The sequence below is a fragment of the Aythya fuligula genome, chromosome 11 (assembly GCF_009819795.1).
Source record: "Aythya fuligula isolate bAytFul2 chromosome 11, bAytFul2.pri, whole genome shotgun sequence".
Lineage (NCBI taxonomy): Eukaryota > Metazoa > Chordata > Aves > Anseriformes > Anatidae > Aythya > Aythya fuligula.
This window is the reverse complement of record NC_045569.1, coordinates 18,258,326-18,279,217: the sequence shown is the minus strand read 5'-3', so window position 1 is coordinate 18,279,217 and position 20,892 is coordinate 18,258,326. Positions and strand designations below refer to the sequence as shown.

Genomic DNA, 20,892 nt, shown 5'->3' with positions numbered 1-20,892 from the left:
ATGAGGCTGTCTGACTTGTCCTCTGGATTTTAGGTATCTAAACTCTTTCTAAAGTCTTGCACATAATTAGGTGTCTTGTATTCTGAGACGAGCTTGTACACATCCTCCTTTAAATGGGGACTGAAGAAAGGCTTACTTATACCCAGAAGAAAGTCTTGAAGCTCCATGTCCTGTCACCAGCACCAGCTGGCAGCATTCTGTCCTAGACAGGCAGGAGTAGGATAGTCCAGTGTTGTGCTGTCATTAACCAGCCACTTAGAGTTTGAGCTTGTCCCTTAGAACCATTCTGAACAGTCATGAGATCTTAAATCAGTTCTAACAAAGAAAATAACAATGAATGATAACTGGGACTTATAAGTGCCAAATGACTAAAACCGTTGAACACATGCAAGTCTTGGGAACATAGTCTTAGTTTCACGTTTGTTGTTTTATTTGTTTTGGATTTGGAAGCTAGCTAATATAAAACATTAAAACAATAAGTAAAGAATCATGGTAGATCGTGTTTTCCAGCTCCATCAAGAAAATGCAGACCACCAAGACTACTGTACTGGAAGCTAAGTGTTAGAATATGGGTCTGTATAGAAAATCCCAGATCTACAGTGGATGGTTCAAGTTTTTCCACTTTTCCACTTGTGTGGGTGTCACAAGCCTTGACTAGTGTTGGAACAGATACTTGCTATTTTCCTTGTTGCGATAAAAAACATTCTGTTTCTGGATAGTCCAGTGCCTAATGAGAATGTCAGCCTACTAGTAGGTGGTCAGCATTTCTCAGGCAGAAATTGCATGTCCACTAGTAGAGTCTGGCATTATTTCAGGAGCAAGTTACTTTCCAGAAGAACAAAACAAGAGGCACTGCTGCAAGATACTTCTCTGCAACATGCAGACTGCAGGTATTTGTCCCTCCCACGATTTTTTCACCAGTCTTATTACTTGACATCTTTAGAACATAGCAAAAGCTGTTTTCTTTCCCTCCATCACTCCCACAATATCTCCCAAAGAAAGGTAATTCCTAGGTCATTAGGAGTTTCTAAAGAAAAGTCTTGTAAAACTTCTGCTAATTAAAAAGAATTTGCAAATGCTTACTTAGAAATATTTTTCTGTATCAGATGTGCGATAGAGTTAACATTCACACTCTGAAGATTTGGATCGATTATGGCACATGCCATTAATTTAAGTAAATATTTGCATCCTGTTATGCTCCTTTGAATTGGAGTTTGAAGGCAAGGAAATCAGTTTTTAGAGGAAATGATCAGCTTTAATTTTTAAACCTTCAAAGATTTTGTTCTTTTCACCTTAGTGTTTCTCATGCCTCATCTGCAGAATGCTTGTGTTGTAAGTCTCAAAGCTGTCTACAAAAATATGAACCAAGAAAAAAATTGGCACCAGTCATTGGCATTAGCTGTAGAAATTATTGGCAAACATAGCTGTCTCCTCTTTTAGCCAATGGTAATGTGGTATTTTTAATTCAATAAAGTATTAAAAAAATCCAAATGTAAAAGTAATAAACATTTGACAGTAAATATTTGTTACAAAAAGGAAATAAACTTCAGGAAATTAGCCTGCTCAGTCTTTTTATGCTTACATGTGTCTACTGTCTATTTTCTTACTTAATAAAAGAGCTACACTATACCATTTCGTTGGAGATTGCTGAGCTACATAATCGCGTCAGGCAAAGCAGAGGACCTATATTAAAAAATGTCCTAAAATCTGATTGTAGAGCAAAATTCAGAGATAAGATGAATCCCAAATTTCCCCATTTTTGAGAAACTGCAGACACTTTTTGTACAGTAAGTTCTGTCCCTTTATGGCATCAGGAAAGAAATTTTTAAAGGGGTGTAATATCCTTTGCTTTCACAGAGAGCCAGGTGCCTAAATGCTTGGCAGCGTTTGGAGCTCAGACGCTGGTCCAACCAGATAGTTAATCCATGAATATTCAACCTTATCTGGATATTTCATACTGTATCTCCAAAATTCCTCTTCCATGTTTGTTTTTAGTGGTAACTCAGATGCTGTAATACAAAATAGGGGCCTTCAGAATTTTAACAGTTTCCCAGACCAGCAAAAAGTAGCTCCTTGCTATCTTATTCCAAATCTGCAGAACAGAAATGAAAACCTATGAGGTCGGCTCAGCTGTACATTAACTTTGCCTGTTGGCATTCCTTTTAAATTTGTTTAGATCCTGTGTCTATATTTCAATATACCAATGATCAGTGGGAATGCGTATACAGAAGGAAATACGACTGTGCTCCTACCATACCAGACACACTGCCCGTTTCCAGGGGGGAGGTTGTACAGTCATGCCCTCTGGCAGTGCTAGAAGAGCTTTTGTCCCACCTAAGAGATTGCACAGTCCTTTATATTTTGAAGGAGATAACTTGTTTTTACCAGAAATTAAACAGATAACTCCGCTATTCTCAAGTTCTGAGCAAACTCATGACGTGGCTTGCAGAAGAAGCTGAACAGCAATGCACCTTTGATACTGCATGGTGCATTATCGGCGTACCCCAAACACAGACCTCTGGGGACTTGGCTGTTGAATGTCAGTGGGAGCCGGGGCCAACATGCAAATTGCTGGAATTGAACCTGTCTGACCTCTGTTCTTCAGATCTGCACAATGAATTAAGTCTTGTGAATTCATGTGACCCCCGTGCAAGAGGAAGCAAAAGGCTTCTGTCCCACTCAAGCTATGAAGACCTCTGCAGACTGGAGACTTAACTCTTTGCTCTCCCTTTTTTTTAGCTGTGTTATCAGTGAGAGGAAAAGCATAAACGGTTAATGCCTGCATCTCAGAGCAGAGGTGGTGTTTCTCCACCAGAAACATGTAAAAATGCATTGTTCATAACCTCTTATGAAAATATCATGTGTTTAGTCAGAAACCGGTGTTTATTTTTCAGACTGGCATGCCTACTAATAGAGGCTTTTGCACTGAAATTATATTTATGGAAAAAATGTGATTTCTATCTCTTGCATCCAGTGTTTGGCTTTTTGTTTTATACGCCTTTTGGCTTATTTATTATTAACACATTTTTGCGGGTTTTTACATAACCATTATCTTTCAGGATTGTTTTGAGTCAAAACCGTGCTTAGGCTAAAATGGCATGTGGAAGGAGATAATCATTGCTACAAAGGGATTTTTTGCTGAAAAAGGGACACTGTCAGCTTGGATGCAACTGGCTTTATGAATTTTGACATGACACTTTTTAGAAAACTCAAGGCAGCTAAAAATGACTCTACCATTTTCTTTGAGTTCAAGTTATTTTTTAACAAATCTACGTACCTCCCAATATCTAAAAGCCACAAGGCAGCAGCACAAACAAGGGGGCAAAATTGACTGTAAGCCAAATGAGACGGACTGGACTTCTGGGCTAAAATGGAAAAGGAACAGAACCAAGAAAATGTAAAGAAAGAGGAACTGTAATAATCAAGGAAGATCAACAGCTGTAATAATCGAGTGGATTGTATGTATCCCTTCCGTTTTCATATTTGATGGCACAATGCTGAATATAATTAAGCAATTGTGGGTGTCTGTCATCTGGATCTCAATCACAGAGAGGCTGCCAGAGTGGACTTTTGGACTCCATGCCTGGGAATCAATGGGCCTTTGTTTTTTCTTTGCAGAGTCATTTGCAAGATCCAGACAATGATAGTAAGCCCTATTATTTAGTAATGTATAGAATATTTACAAGAACATGGAATTTAGATTTTGAGCTGATTTATCCTGAAAATAATAGGCTGCATTGTCGTTTTCTGTACAGCCGGAAACTTTGCCTACAGAATTTTCTATCAGACACACACACTTTAACTTCTGTGTAAATATAATAATGATACATCTGGAGAAGGATGGGTTTGGTTTTGTTGAGGCTTGCAGGATAGGAGCCTGGCAATTCTAAAAATAAAATTAGAAGATTTTATTTTTTTAGAAGTAAAGGCAACAACTTCCTTCATTGCCACACTATCTTTTATAGTTTTCCTAATGTAGGTTGTTAAAATTCAGACTATTTTCACGTTGACTGTTTCATATGAAACTGAAGTGTCCTATTTCACTGCTTCTGTATGTTGCAAAAAGACCTTTTTCTCTTTATTTTCAGTGGAAATACTTTTTGTTTAATAGAGAGAAAGAGAGAGAGAAGCAGAGTTCCTGCCTGGGCAGCACAGCCCAGTTTACAATTATTGGAATGCTTCAGAAATTTTTGTATGTGTTTCAGTTTGGAAGATGGTCAAAACACATTCTGGTGCAGTGGTTTAAAGAAAAATAAAAAGAGAGAGGGGAACCAAAATAAAATTATAAAAATACAATGTGGAAATTTAAGAATATAAAAATAACAAACTCTTAAAAATAATACGGAGTGCCTATTAAGAATCGAGCACTTGAGCTTGGAAATCCTGTATTTTCTTACTGAGACACAAAGAGAGGGAGAAAGGGTTAGTGTAGCCTTGTGATGTGGCATCTACAGCTGAAGCATGAACTTAACAAAATTAGCCAAAACGCAATTGAGTATCAGCCTGCAAATAGCGTGTAACAAGTTAGAAGGGCAGTCAGCCCTCGCCATTGGCATTCTGGGAACTTCCCCTCTCTGAAGCTCTTGGAGAGAAAACTCCCATAATCTTCACAACCACATCTAAACACTGTATGTACATATCTGTATTTATTTTTGCTAGCCCTCTATTCTTCCCCATGGCCAAGAAATGCATTCTCTCATTCCCAGTGTATTTTTTTTTTGTTTTTGTGTTTTTTTTTTTTTTTTTTTTTTTAATGTCAAGCAGTACCTGTTATTAAAAAATCGGTACTTTTCTTATCTTGAAATCAGGTGTTAGGGTCTGAGGAGTTGGCTGCAAGTTGCTAGGTGAACATTACCCTCACTGAGGACAAGGAGAGATGGATGATGCAAGGTGCAAGGTCAGAAATTTAGGTTCTAAGCTGCAAACATAGTATGCCATGGGAGTGATTAGGCTGTTATGAAACATCCCTGCAGCTCTTTGCCCTATCTTCACCATGAGTAGGTATCTTCTCCTGAGACAGCACATAACCCAGGCACTACGCTTAAGTTTTGGCTGACCCAGCCTTCAGTGAGTCTGTGAGCTCAGACTTTTGGTGGCTGCATGTAGTATTAACCTTAGAAACAGCACTTAACACGACATCTACAACACCGTGCTAGTACAGCCTCTGTGGCTGTGACATAGCTGATTAGCTGTACTTCTTCTAAGGCCTACGGAGGTAGAAGTTTGCAATAAGTCAAAGTAGAACATTTCTGATGTTTAATTTAAGGGACTATCATGTCTCTACTTCTCTGAGGTTTGGTCCCATAACGATACTTACATGACTTCTTCAGCTGATGTAACATGTACTGTTGTGTTCTTTCATTTAAAGTGCTGAAAATTGGGCTCAGCAAATTTGAAGAGCTCATACATCAAAAAAGCATTCTCTGTCAGTAGAAAGATGGAAAAAAAATTACCTTTTTTCTGTTTGTTTTTCTGAGTGTCTGTGAATCAGAGAGACACAGGATGTAGTTTCATGAAAGCACCAAAGACACTAAAAAAATTAATATTTAGTGTATGCTTCGTTGTCATAAAATCAGTTTGTGGTCTTATTAATATTTTATTTCCAATCTGTTTCTTTGGACTATTCCATTAATTCCAGGTATGTGAAAAAATAAAACAGAACTGGTACTTTTTGTTTCCCATTAAAATACGAAGGGGAAACATTGTTCTGTTTTAGTTGTAGATCAGAAGTCGTCTTGGTGTCATTGCACATGTATGTGAAGAGTCAGGTACATTTCGTATGGGTTCCATTTCTTCATAGCTGGAGTAATGCAGATCAGGCCATCTAGCTCAGAGAACCAAACCCAGCGTGCTGCCCTTCATGTTTGCTGGATTCGGTTTGTTGTGTTTTCTCTGACACAGAACATTAACAAATCTCGGAAATGCCTATCGTGAGGTTTTTCTGCTTTTCAACAGGGAAAAGGGTAGCACCGGAAAGCAGTTGACTCTGAAGGGCCATTTCCTCAAGAGTTCTTTAACTCTCCAAGACCACTTCCTCAAAAGTTAAAACAAACTCTCCGATTGTGTGCACGTTGTCTGGTGTCGGTCACTTTCCACTCACACAAGTACTGATGAGGAGTCCGTTCACTGAGTTAATGGAGTTGCATTGATGTAAAAACTACTACCTAAAGGGGAATCATCTCGAATTTGTTGGCTCCAAGAAGGCAGGTTATTAGCCCTGCTCATCAAAAAAGCATTACTGTGCACATTTCTCTGTGTTCTGAGGGAAAATATAATCATTAGGTAGTGAAAACAGGGAGGTGTTTCCAAGAATCCTTCTGTAGCTGCATCTAGAAAGGTAACACATTTATTTTTTTTATAATTTGGACTGAGATGCTTTCTGTCTAGCAGTAAAGAGATCCATTCTTCTTTGTCATTAATGAATAAAATAATGTATTGTGAATTTGTTGGCTTGTCACCCAGATACTTACTGTTGCCTGAATATTCTAGTCCCTTGTGATTCTTTCCAGAGTGTTTCCATGGCTTCTGGATCAGATCCATCACTTGGGCACACAGACATAGGCTTCCAGTATTGGACCTGCCACTTGTTCCTTGGACTGTCAGCTGTACGGGAAGGTCTGCAGCAGCCCCCTGATAAATGCCCACGAGCGTCCCAGTTATCTTGTTTGTGCAGCACGTGGCTCCTTTTCAGGAGTGCCTTCCAATTTTATGGGATTCTGGTTTTCAAGACTGCTCTTCCAGCTTTCAACACCAAGAAAGTGCACTTAACAGCAGTGGCAAGCACCAGTGCTCACCTCCCTGCAATCCATTGTGGATTGTCAGTTGTTTATACACCCAGAACGACAGGCACTGGAAGGGTAGAAAATGTGAGCACTGTTTTTATCACTTTGTTGTGTAAGGAGTTCATCCTCAGAAGCACGCTGTGAGGCTTTGAACAGGAAAGTGTGCATGAGTTGTGTGTTTATTGTACTTAATAGGTGTTAATTAGGAATCTGTTTATCAGCATGTTTTATCTCACAGTCAGCTATATGCCAAGCCAAAACCTTGGCAAAATTAGAGATCTGATAGTTCATTGAAAGCCAGTTTATTTATAAATGGGCCTTTGTGTTATGCGGTCTCCTGCTTGTCTTCCTTAAAGATATTTGTTCTTTCTAAGTCCTTCTTCATAATCCCCTCATTTTGACAGCAAAATTGTTTTTGTGGTGGTTTAATTCTGCTCCTCGAAATAAGAGGTTCCTCTTCCCAGTGGGCAATAGGCAGCAGGGGAGCTAAATGTCTCTTTTTTTTGTCTGAGTCCAAGATGAGGGAGTGGATGTGTAGGGAAGGAACTAGCGTGTGGAGCTGTTACCTGGTGGAGCGACATCTTTATTCACTGGATTCTCTTTGTGCTAAGGAGATTTGGAAACTTCCTTTTGTAGGTAATAATCTTTGGCTTTGAGACAGAGGAGTATTGCGAGCTCTCTCTCCTCACTGAGATCATCTGAGGTCGCTGGGCAGAATCGCAGTGCTTTCAGTGGCTGTGGTGATGCAATAGCTAACCCAGGACCTAGCAGGCTCTACACTCATTGCCTGTGGGCAAAGAGCTGGCTGAATTAATGCTGGCTTCTCCTCGCTTCCAGCTGCAGCACTGAGTTAAAGAGCCTTAAAATAGATTACTTCCCTGGAGCCACATGCGAGTGGTCCTAGTGCTTCACACGCCGCAAGCCTCTGCTGGCACATGGCCGGGGCAGAGCTGCATGTAAGGTAAACACCATCTTCAGTCACAGTACGTGTTGTGAAAAAGTAGGAAAAGCTGTGAAAGGTGGGACGGCCCCCAGCCAGACATGTTCCTGGGAGCATCCCAGGAGTTGTTGCTAGTTCTGCCCTGACGTTTAGCCAGCAGGCAGTGGGAGTGCGGCTGTGACACTGCACAGAGGGCTGCGGCGCTCGGAGCCCTGGTTTTGCTTGCGTCCCAGCAGACTTTCAGTAGGACATTTAATCCCTTTCTGTTCCTCTCTTCCCACATATGTAGGAAAGAGAAAAAGCTTCCTTTATCTCCACACTCCCAGGAGTCTGTTTAGATTACAAGTTCTTTGAGGAAGAGAAAACACCTGGCACAGTAAGGCCCCTTTCTCAAATAGGTGCCATTATAGTAGCTGTAATCGGAGGCGTCCTACACCTGCCAAGCAGATACCTCCTACATTGGGAGCTTCCGGACTGCGACCTCTCACTGCTGGCTTCCAATAACTATGCAGGCAAGTTTTGCTATCTTGCAGGAGTTTTTGAGAGTTCCAAATTTGTCCATTTAATTTTTTTTTTTCTGTATAAATTCTTTAATGTTTCAGTTGAACAAAGCATTTCAATTTTTAAAAAGGAAACCTGATATTTTATTGAAATACTACATTTCAACAACCATCTCACTTTTTTTTTTTTCTCCCCTCTTGGAAATAATTCAAGCCGGGAGTTGATCCAAAGATGACCTTTCCCCACAGACAGTTTCAACAAATCAATATTTTTCCAGAGAAGAGTATCTCTCATTGGAAAATCCTATCTGGCATTTTGTGGATGCTGTAGGGAGGACTTTGCAGGCAGAGACCTGCCTTTTAAAAGCTGGTTGCTGAATGTACAATTAGCAATAATACCGCTCTTTTGATGGCTTCTTCTATATCAATGAAAGCTCTGCACTGACATTCATATACAAGCAGCTTTCTTTCAAGTCGTGCCATTTCTTACTTTGATATTTCCCCACAAAGCTGGCTATTTAATTATTAAAACGTCAGTCACTGCAACTGGTTAGCTAGAGGACTGTTTAATGGGGATTTTTGTTTGGGTTTGTATTGTAGCTGAAGAGGATATATGATCTCTTTTGAAACGAGCTATTAACATGATAAAACATCTTGGGAATATACAATACCAAGGCTGATGGTTTAATCTTCGCTGGGGTATCTGAAAGCTGTATTAAATACAGGGGACTGCACTAACGAGCACTCGAGCTTTGTAGTGGTATGGCACTAGAACACAGAGCTGAATCGCAGTTACCAGATTTTTCTGTAACTGTTTCCTGAAATATGCTTTGCATTTAGGATCCGGAATCAAACACAGGGATACTATAAAAATCCTGCGTTTTTCATACCTCAAAGATGGGAATTTTCAGAAAGGTTGGTATCAGTCAGAGAGCATTTTCTTATATTTTTATGTGTATGTATACACAAACATACATACATATATACGCACACACCCGTACAAGTGAATGTTTGCCCCAGCTGCGTTTACGGGCTGCTCTCAGCTCTGTCCTTGTGGTACAGACACACCTGTTTGAGGTTAGCTGTGCCCGTTGCTTCCCCCAGGCAAGGGCCCATACCTGGGCATGTTAGCTGAGTTTAGCACCTTCCACATTCTTGTGGACTGAGGAAGAATTCTGTTTGGCAACCAGAGTTGTACAGAAAGCCACTTTATTTTTATGACTTTCTGTTTCCACCACCCCTCTTCCTCCTCCCTTTTTTGTATCAAAGAGGAGAATTTAACCCTAATTTACATGCAGCTTAAGATCCAGGGACTCGAGGCTGAAGATTAGCAGATGCTGGCCTTGCATAAGGCACAGATAGCTGACAGTGGTGCTCATATGTGTCTAGAACAACTTCCTAGGCATGTGGGGACTTTCACTACATCTTCAGCCAGCAAGTCCTCCTGACAGAAAACAGAAGCAGCAAGTTTCCTTCCGTTACAACAGACGCAAGTGTGTTGTAGCTTTGCATCTAGGAAAACAAGCATCCTCTCCGAGCTGGAAGTTTGGCATTTTGGGAAAAAGCTTTCTCAGTTTAAAGAGTTTACTGCTGAGATCGGTCATGTTTCTGTAACACTTGACAGTAAATAGATGTCCTTCTTGGTTTTAATGCTCTCCAGGGGAGGAGAGGTTTTGAGAACCTGGGAGCTGTGGTGTGGATCAACTGATTTCTCACTTTGTTCTGAAATCTCTGGCTTGTCAAGTCTTCTGCCTCAGCATACCTAGCTGTAAAACAGCATGTGATGTCCTCGTGGCTAATGGGTGCTTAAGTGCTTTCAGAGCTGTGGGTAAACCGCTAATTAGTCACAGTCATTTAGTCAGAGTGACGTCTGATATTTTCTCATGTGCTATATTAGCTTGGGAAAAATGTCTTGAAAATTCATTGATTTAGGTTTCCCTGGTGTATTTGCTGTTTGTTTGCTTGATGATAGCTCTCTGTGTTGTGGTTGGTACAGATGTTTCTGAATTGTGCTGTCTGCTTCTAGTTGTTGTGAACGTTCTTTTGGTTTAAATAGTGCAAAAGCCTCTTTCCAGAAAAACATAGAACTAAAACAGGGTGCAGATAACTGCTGTGAGAACTATTTTGTTTAGCATGTTCTACATCATCACTCTTGGTGTTGGGATTTCTCTCATCTGCACCCTCTGCCGTACAGATCCCTTTTATGCAGACACACCAACACGCGTGTACACGAAGCACACATGCACCCACAGTCTCAAACATTACGTTGTGAAAGAGCCGTAAGGTTGAGGCGTGTTGACTCAACTGTTTAATGAGGTGCAATAAATCTTGACAAGACCAGCTGGCACTAGAGTCAGGCTTCTCATCTTTTTACCATTACATTGAAACGTGAACAATAGTGGAAAGAAATGTAACTCGTCTTTTTCTGTTTTTGGTACTCAGATCTGTAGCACTGTATTGAAATCATCCACTCCCATGGAATGCTAAGCATGGTGGGTGCTATGGAAAATGTTAACAACGTAAAGGCCCTTTCTCCTGGTTCTTTTTCTCAAATTCTGAAAACGTTATTGCCCTGACAGATCACGCAAATGTGGTCAGCATTAATATCCCGCTAACACACATGGGCTGAGCAGAGCAGCAGTGTTGAGTAATGGTAGGCTGAACACATTTCAGGTCTGGTAGCAAGACATGCGGAATCTCGTGCTGCTCTTGCCCTCGCCTCTGACTTTTCACCTTCTCTAGCACATCGGATTCTAGCAGCTACTTCTCACCACCAAACCCTTCCTGACTTTCTCCCTGTCTGCTTATAGCTTATCACCAAGCTCCTCTGCTGCATGGTACACCACGAAATCCTTTCTTCTTTCTCCTTCCTCCTTCAGATCTTCTTTGCCCAGGGGTCAGTGCTGGCTGATTATAGCAACCACCAGGACAAACAGGGCTGACTGGGCTTTACCATGCTTAGTTGCTTGAGTACCTCTAAAAAAGAATACAAGTAATTAAGAAGCTCAGACACCCAGACATGTGGCATGGCTCCAAAGCTCTCATTGTGTCCTCCCAGCTTCCTTTTTAATGGACCAGATTTATTCTAGTGAAAAAGAAATCTCTTTAAATAATGTACTTCTCGTTTAGGGTGGTTTTTGTTTCTGACAATGGCATCCGTCAACCTCTTTTATGTTCCCAGCCCCAACACTTCATGACAATTTATCCTTAAAAATAATTGCTCCCAAACTAACTAGAGGCCTCTGGATTCACATGAGAGAGACGGCCTGAGCTTTGCAGTGTATCCCATAATGATAACTGACATCCAGAAGTAATAATTGCACCTCATTGCTTTGTGATTGCAGCATTTGATGTGTGCTGGGCTTTGGTGCCTGGTGGAAGGAGATACATCCTGTAAAACAAAGTTGGATCCCCCCCTGGATGGCACTGAATGTGGCGCAGACAAGGTAATCAAAAGACTCAGCAGCAGTGAGTTTGTTTTTCTCCAGCATTGTCACTGGAATAATGTTTCCAAGATGTTCACTATTTACCATGAACCCATATTTTATACAAATTCTGTTACAGAAACTGCTCAATTAACAGCTGGATTGGGTTAGGGCGTTCTGATTTTCTGTTAGGTGTATTCCAGTAGCCTCCAGAAACCTCAGCAGTGAAGCTCTTGTGGTCAGGGCCCTACATAAACACTTCAGGAAAACCCCATGCCTCACCCTGCTAACTGCACTGAGCACCCTGTGAGCCACACGAGGTGGTAGCCCACTCCTGGCAGCTCTGCTCATTGCTGCAGGTGGTGTTTCAAGAGTGAGGTGTGTTTTTTTTCAGTACAAGCTAAGGTAGTAGTGTTCTTGGCTGTATTTGAGATAGGAAGTATGGAGAGCATTTAGGTTGGCATTCGGGGAGTGGAGGCAAATGGGGAAAGAACAAGAGGCTACTTAAAAACTTCACAGTTTCTAAAAGGAGCTCAAAATATGTTGAGCTCACATTCTGTGATGTTCAGTTATTTTGAAGTATTATTTGCTGTACTGTGTGTATGCCTAGATGACTAAGGCATATACGGACTCCTGGTCAATGGAGAAAACGGGTACAAAAACCACAAAATAAGCTCTCAGGTTAGCTGATCTCCCTCCAGTGAACTTCATCGTTCAGTTAGCTAACTTCAGTGCTGTAAGGGTCTGTGTTGCTGAGACTCAGCTGCTACCTCCCAGCTGTGCTAACAGAAGTTGGCTTAAGTGATCATGTTTAACCTCTGCGATGGGCTGTGCTAGGTGGTACGTGGTTCGTAAATGTGCGTGGTTCCTTTTCCCACCATGGCTGATAACCCCTTAAGCTACAAAGGGACTCGACTGGTTTGATAACCGCCAGTCTCCCTGCTAGTTTGGGATTCTGGTATTTATTGTGTGGTACAGTGTTGGGGGAGGTAAGAAAGAGAAAACCTTAAAAGCTTGTTGCTAAAATCAAAGATCAGAGACCTTTTCTTTGCTTGCAAATGGAAGATAAACAGTGAGAAGAAAAGCTATGTTCTGGAAAGCATGACAAGGAAATTGAGACAAAATGTTTTTACATATATGTTTTTCTAACCACAGGAGTCCAGTGATTTGTTCGTCAGAATGCTTTGCAGTTGCTTACTGTATCATATCCTGGACAGAGCAAGAGAATGGGCTGAGTTTGCTGCTTGGTCAGGAGCCAGTGCAGCCTATTAGAATCAAAGTTTTTTTGGGGCCTTAGCCAAGCTAGGGTCAAAATACCTCAATGATTTTGTAGATAGCAGGAATGTTGCTGATGAAGACATTGCTTTGGGGTATGAGCTCTTGAACTCAGGTTCTGTGAAGAGTGTAACTCTAAGTCTTAGAATTTAGATAATTACCTGCATTACAAACGAAGGGGCTCATTTCTGTGATTTATTTTTTAATGACAGAGTTCCCTTCAGGGTTTGATTGAGGGTGACATTTAATTTCTCTGTTTCTCCTCCTCCATCTCACAGAAGCCTTGAACTTCCAGAAACTTCAACATGGGTCTTTGTAGTCTCTAAGACATCCTTTTAAGTCTACCAGTACAGGATTGTTTTGCTAGATCAGGGCTTCCTTCCAGCCTGTGCTAACGCAATTACATTTCAGTGGTGCCGAGCTGGGGAGTGTGTCAGTAAAACTCCCATCCCTGAGCACGTTGATGGAGACTGGAGCATGTGGAGTCAGTGGAGCATGTGCAGCCGGACGTGTGGCACAGGAGTGCGATTCAGACAGCGGAAATGCGACAACCCCCCGTAAGTCTTCACATCATGCTGATTTCTTTTTGCATGTAGCATTTTGGCAAGCCTTGCTGCAAGAGTTCAGTGAAGAAATGAGCAGCGGAGCTGCCTGGGGGACACGAGACCTGGTGTTACCAGCAAGGACCAGGTCAGAATCCAGGAGTGACTTCGGAGCCAAGCATGTGCTGTGGCAGTGGCTTGAAGGGTTCCCATTGGAAGTGGCCCATTGCAATGATTCAGATATAGATACAGTTGAATTAAAGACCTGGGAGTTGGCAGAGGAATGATGCTGTGTTTTCTCTTCTGCACTGCAGTGGATGAGAAAGGGTAACCTGGATCTGCAAAGCAAACTGCCAATACATCTTAGGGATCAGTTTTGCAGGCAGTGCTGGCTTCATCTATGTCTGACAGTGGTCATAGTGACCTGTAGTTGTGTTGATAAAGCACCCTGAGATATTCTGTACACCAGGATGTGCTGCATATGAAAAATGTTCCCTACACAGAGTGGACCCTGCCTGGCTCCTGCTTGGGCTTGGCTTTTTTCAGATTCAGGAAGAAATGTACGTCATGTTATCTCCCATGTGCTGTCCTTCCTCCACCTAGTTGGTTGTGGCATGCCTGGAAGTCTTCTTAGGAGAGGCCTGAGCAGGTCACCTCTGTGGCCATTTAAACAGCCACCTCTGAGTGTGTTATAGCTTCTGAGATGAATGAGAGCGCTCACAATCTTGAACAACCCTCCAAGTTGTGCATCTCCAAATTTATTTATATTTTAAGGTTTTCTTCACAGATGAAGCACAGGAAACATCTTTTACATAGGGTTGAGATTCTGGCTAGCACCACAGTCACTTTGAAGACATGCCCAGGTGATGGGTAGGCACCCACTGGCTGCTGCTGAACTATATTCACATAGAAGGGATACTTTTGTTTATTCCTATCCTGAAGGCTGAACTGCAACTGTATGTCTGCAGTGTCCAGGCTTGATTTTTGCCAACTCGTTTTCCTGAACAAGGGGCTGAGCTGCTTTCTTTGCTGTCAGCTACAAAAAGTCTCTTTAACCACAGCACTGACCGAACCTAAATCCATTCATCATCGTTCCTTAAATTACAGGAAATGCTCCCTCCAAGATTGCACACTGATTTTAAAATTCTCTTGCTCATATACATTCTTGGCTGGGGATACACACGTGATCTTCTTTTGCTTCATATTCCTGGCGTCAGCCCACTTCTTCTGCAGCTGGTTTATTCACTGTCCAAAAGTATTGGCTAAGGGATTTATCTTTTCGTTTATGTGTATTTGGTCTTGGGATTTTTTTCTCTTCTGGAATCTGTACTCCTGCCAGCTGACTTTTGAGCCTGTGGGACTATCAGTATTTTTAAACCAGTTGCTTCACTGTTTGATTTGGTTTTTCCTCTCTGTAATTTCTATGAGTACTTGCATGCCTTGCCTCCAACTGGTTGTAAGGCAGTGTGTCGTTGGCCGCTTTGCACGTGCAGACTTCCGAGCTGTGCTGCCTTGTGTTCTGGTCTAGGCTATGGGCTATTGTCATGCAGTGGGATCGAAGGAAAAAACAACCATTTACACAGAACATGAGAATGAGATCCTCACCCCTTCCCCCATCCTCTCTTGTCACGTAAAAGCCAACGTACAATAAAGGCGCTTTGATTTCTTCAGTCCCTTTAGTGGGTGGAATCTCTTAGCAGAAATAGGGTGGAATGCTAGAAGATGGCTGTGAAGGTGCCTACCAGGAAATCTCGCAGTCTCTCTTCCAGGGGTGTATCAGGATGGGTTTGAATTACACTGTTTGTGGGAAACCCCAGGCAGTGCTACAGCCTGTACTACACAGATCTAGAAGCCTTTATTTTTACTGATGACCATTGCCAATAATACGAGCTGCTGGCTTCCAGTCTGCGTTGGCAAACTCATAGAAAGTCCTTCACGAGTTAATGACATCTGAAGATGATCTGATCTCATTAAAATCAGAACAACTGCTGATGAAAGCACAGTGAGCAGTAGTCCTGCTGTGTCTTCTGCTTCACAGTATCAGGTTGATACTGTGCTCTCCAGAGAGCACTCTGTTACTCTTTGGGTATCCTCCAAGATTTCTGCACATCTGCTGCCTTGCATGCCTCTGTGGCAGAGGAGAGGTGTTAGCAGTGCAACCGGGTGTTTGTGCAGGCTGCTCCTTTGGTGACTCTTTGTGGTGTTATGACATCATGTAGGGTTATTCTGGTTTAGCTTTAGTTTTGTTTATGAAGAAACAAAATAGAGGCATTTGTTAAGAGTTTGTGTTTTCCTTCTTAATGCTGATGCAGAATCAGTGGCTTTGCCTGCATGCTTGGAAACCAGTATGTGAAATGGCGTGGTTGTCATGGGTGGAGGTTATCTGCTGCACAGACTTGTTTCTGGACAACCTCCTGATGGAACAGCTCATAGCTATGTCTGGGTTATTTTGGTTTCAAGGTGCTGAAAACAGAACTTCAGAGGACGTGCTGAAGAGGCACTTGGCTGTGTCACCATTGTTATGGGTGTTTGAGGCAGGGAGCAAAGCAAATGGTGGGAAGAAAAAGGTGAAATATTCCAAGTTGCCTGCCTCTGCCTTGTGTGTTTAGTGCGATCCTGGGCACAGTAATGTAACTGTGGTGCCTCTAGGTTCCCCATTAAGAATATAAATACTTTACTTTGGCATTTGTGTTGGAATCACAAATTATCTTCTGAACTGTCTCATTGTACAAATATAATGATTACTTAGACTTTACGTGTCATGCTCAGTGTACCTTCCAAAGCCTGACTGTCACAAATCACCATCGCTTAAGAAACCTGTTCCGAGTCACCATGAAAAAGTTAGAAATCGGACCTCATATTGTGACAGTCCTCACAGTTTGAGAGTGTCTTGCTCGAAGTCCTGTTCTGAAACTGCTGGTGAATACAAACACACATATACTTACACCCATTTTCTCTGCTTTTTCTCAGCCATTTGCCTGCTCCATCAGAAAATGGGTTAGGACAGGAATGGACTGCTGCTGAAGTTGAAATTTAGGTCAGCAGTGTAACATCAGTCACATCCTTTTTTTTGTGACCAGAACACAGTTAAATATTCTGTATCTGTCAAGAAGGCTGCTTAGTGGATGGATTACCTCTTAGCAGAAGTGTACAATGTGCAGTCAGCCACCTATTTATTGATCTGTGTGTGGGACACTACAAAAGAACATGCTTCTGAAACACTCCACAGCATCTGCTCTAATAAGCCAATTATAGATCCAGCATGGAATTCGGATAAGTTTCTGTCAAAGTCAGTGAGAGCAAGATTTGCCCTCCAGCAAGGAATGTCTGAGAGGAAGGATCCTTCCTGCTATTTCAGTACTGCCTTGGACAGGAACAATTAAGTGAAGGGGTGCCTGTGAGTAGCTACGCTGTTCTGCTGACCTTGGTTTGTCTTTTGTGCGATAGCCCGGGGCCAGGCGGGAAGAACTGCCGCGGAGCCAGCGTGGAGCACACCGTGTGTGAGAACTTGCCCTGCCCCAAAGGTGTGCCGAGCTTCAGGGACCAGCAGTGCCAGGCCCACGACAGATACACCAACAAGAAGAAAAGCCTCCTGACAGCTGTCATCATTGATGGTAATTTTTTTTTTCAGCTACCTCTGTAATTCCTTGCTGTTTTTTTTCTCTGCAGCTTTTTAACCCATCATAATTTCATCCACAAGATCCCTGGTTGTCTGTGGGAACACTGCAGAATGTTTCCATTAGCTGCATCTGAAAGATGGATTACAGTAACGTGTTCTTATTGCTTCCATGCTGCTCCTCTAGCCTTCTTAACAGAATTACATTGCTTGATCACCTTTGCCTCAAAAACTTGTTTGTGCTGCTCCTAAGGTCAGTTGCTTTGTATTTCTTTCTCCAGATAAGCCATGTGAGCTCTTCTGTTCTCCACTGGGGAAGGATTCTCCTGTGCTGGTGGCAGACAGAGTCCTTGATGGTACTCCGTGTGGGCCTTACGAGACCGACCTCTGTGTACATGGCAAGTGCCAGGTGGAGTAACTTTCTCTTGTTTTACTCCTAGTGTTATGTCTGACCCGGGGTAGCTATGTATGTCCTAGAAGACGAGGCATCGGTGTGGGTGGCTGGGCAGCTGTCTCTGAGGTGAGAGGGTGACCCTGTTTTATAGGATCCATTGCAAGTGCTCCACAGCCCCGTGTGTTGGTCTGAGAATTATGAGAAATGCCCAAGGAAGGAAATGGTTTCTGAACAGCTGGGAATGTCCAGCGATCACATTTGCTTGTGTGTAGTCATCAAATGGCTTGGGTGGGAAGGGACTTCGGTGAGGGAGGCAGATGGGAGTGGAAATCTGGCTTGCTTACCTGCTCCATTTTGGCTACTAGAAGAGTCACTGAAAAAATGTTGATGCTGCAAACTGAAATATGAATTATTAGCTTGCTATAAGTGTTTTCAGCTCTATCTGGGGCCTGTCTAGAAATACTGAGGAAGCTTTTTGGTGCCATTTGCTTGGCTCTTGGAGCTTCATAAACCTGTATCTTCCCTGTGCACCGTACATTCGTGTGATTTTGAACTATATTACTAGATAATGCAAGGGGGAGTTTCTAACCTTTGGGCCCACCAAAACTGTTTGAAAGGCCCGTTTTCCTGCAGTAAGGAAAAGGTTCCCTTCTTCCTACAAAACAGGTTGTAAAGCTCCAAGCAGCAGACAGTACAGGTTTGGAGGAAGAGATCCAGCAACCCAGAGCACAACCCAAGACAGTTTTCTTTTGCCTTGTCTGCATTGTCTTGTGCTCAGGTCGCAGGGAGAGCAAATGACAAAAGGGCATGGGATAGACTTCCTTCTGCTCTCCTTCAGGAGCCGTTTGTCCCTTTCCAAACCCGGCGGATGCTCATTTCCTTCTGTCTCTGGTCAGACAAGTTGGGAGTGGAAACAAAGAGGACTCTGTCCAAAAGTCTTCAGATGTTCTTTCCTTTTCCGGGAGTGAAGGAGTGATGACCTATAACCATTGCACTGGTGGTTATTAATCTTTAGCCAGTTTATGTATGGAACTACGATGAGGTGTGGGCAATCTTTGTACACAGCTCTTCGTGGTTTGCTGGGCAGAGAGGCAGTTCATGCTGCAGTGTGTTGAACGATTGGGAAGGCCATCTCTTAGAGCTGCTTTTAGATTCCTTGAAAATGTAGTGGAAATGCATAGACCCATACTAACGGGAGGTGGAGGGTTCAGGGGAGGGATGGAAGAGCTGGTGGTGTTTATTTAAAGCTCAAAAATGACAAGCAGTCATTCAGATCGGATGCTTCTACCAATGAGTAGCAGCTGGATTCCAGTCACTTGTTGCGGACCCTATGGCAGGGCAGTTTCTCCTCTCTCCTAATCATGTAACATGTTCAGAGTTTGCTGCACACACAGTAGGGATGTGAAAGACAGTTCACCACTCTAGTACAGCCTTGCCAGTGCTGGATTCTTCATGCCAGTTCTTCCTCCCAAGTGTTATCCTTGTCTAGATTTTTATCCTGTGCTAGGAGTTTGCCTTTACACCATTAACCAGCCCGCTGACCCAGCAGAACAGCTTTCCAGCACTGCCCTTTCCTTCCACTAACTCCACTGGAGATACGCTGGGTTGCCCTGGGGGCACAAGGCACACCAAATGTGGCGTTATTTCTGCTTTCTGTGAGCAGTGAGTAAGAACTAGCAGTCTTTTTTTTTGCTTTGAGCCTTCCCAGCAGGAAGATGGATGATCACTGTATTAACACGGGTATAAGGGAGGCTTTGGGGACATAATGCAGTTTTACTAATTGTAACGTGACAGGATAAGTGTAAAAGCTTTATCTGGATTGAATTTTGCACTGCTGCAAGAGACTTCCCGCTGCTTCCTGCCAAATAGCTGCTGAAGAGGCATGTTTAATTCAGCCCTTCTGATTTATTCAGATGAAGAATCTGAACAGCAAGTTGCAGGGGAGCCAGCACGGGTCTGATTCTTTATGTGCTCTTTAATAAAACGTGCCTTGCACGGAGCCAGGTTCATGGTGCATCCCGAGTTACTTAATTTTTTCCCAGTTTTCAGCTGTATCTAAAAAAAAAAACGAAAAACCCATTAATAACCTTTTATAGTAAGGCCAGCTGTGCACCTCCAGCTGTGTGCCATTGACCATTACGCTGGGCTGGCCAGCTTTCCTGCTCCAAACATTCAGATCAGCCACAAATGGTAAATCAGACATCATGGCAATGCACATTTTCTTCTTCCAGTGAGCAGCAGTAGCCAGCTCCCCTCCAAATGAAAACCTTTATGAGCCCAGAGCTTTGGAGGTACACCATGAAAAGCAAATTGTGCTCTAACTTGGGGGCAACTGCCTTTAACTGTGCAGAGAGGTGATGACAGCTGCAGAACATTCAGTCCATTTGCATCTGGCTGGGAGAAAAGGCAAAATGATCAATTCAAGCCGAGCAGATTTGAAAGCCTTCTGAAGTCATTTATAACGCTCTTCTGCCTCTTATGCGATCTGGTGCTGAGAATCCCTGTGTGTGACTGCGCACCCCATTTGCCATAGATGCTTGTCAAACTAGCTGTGTGTTAAATGAATTTAATTGACATACTTATTTAATTACTCTTCTTCTCGTTTCTTTACCCAGTGTAGACAAAGCCTTGCAACAAGCATTGCAGGGGGGCTGGAGAAGAGAATAAGTGCTGAAATCACAGGGTGGTATTACTGTTATTTATTTTCTTGTGTAATCCTTTCAGTTAAAGGCTCTCAAAGGCAGGAATGACACACTGCCAGTGTGACAGATGTATTAGCAGTATCCATTGCCTGCGAACATCTAGTCCAGGAAATGTAATAGCTCTTTTCCCTTCAGCAGCATATGCTCCTAAATGAAACTCATGCCTTGTTGTTGGAAAAATGAATGTAGATGAACACGGCAAAGACAAACTGTTCTTGCAAGGAGAGGAGGGTTTTGAGAAGGGAGGCAGGAACAAATTCTTTGCAGCCTCAACATACCCTAACAGCAGTTGGGCACTGAAGAGTCTTTTCTTCATTGCATGTTGTGAACTTTTTACAGTTTCCCTTTAAAGCCATGAGCTGAGATCCATTCTAACAACTGTGAATGAAGCTTTTCGGTGTCAGCCTCACTATCCTTGAAGTAAAATCATCATTAGCAACAGAGTCTCTGTGTTGACCACTTACACCTGAAGGTAGCTGGATGGTGTAAATTTGGTTAATGCTGTGGTCACACAAGGAAGCACCAGAAGAGCGCAAAATGAGCCCAGTAGTTAGCCAGGAGTTCCTAAGTCACCTGTATTTTTATAATTTTACTTCTTGCCTTTGAGATAAATCATACTTTATTCAGTTTTATCCTGTCCTTGTTTATTAGAGTTGGTTTTGAGGATGAGCATTTCGTTCTTGGTAGTATTAGAAGTTTGCCAGAATTAGGACAAA

The 20,892-nt window shown here is 42.5% G+C and overlaps 1 protein-coding gene across 1 annotated transcript in view; it reads left to right on the top strand.

The window, feature by feature from the left end:
• Positions 1–20,892, top strand: part of ADAMTS17 (ADAM metallopeptidase with thrombospondin type 1 motif 17) — a 172,061-nt gene that overhangs the window by 85,536 nt on the left and 65,633 nt on the right. Inside the window, exons 11-14 of the mRNA XM_032194627.1 lie at positions 11,567–11,668; positions 13,334–13,479; positions 16,912–17,078; positions 17,362–17,489. Of these exons, the coding sequence (XP_032050518.1) occupies positions 11,567–11,668; positions 13,334–13,479; positions 16,912–17,078; positions 17,362–17,489 (543 nt within the window). The remainder of the gene's footprint in view (positions 1–11,566; positions 11,669–13,333; positions 13,480–16,911; positions 17,079–17,361; positions 17,490–20,892) is intronic.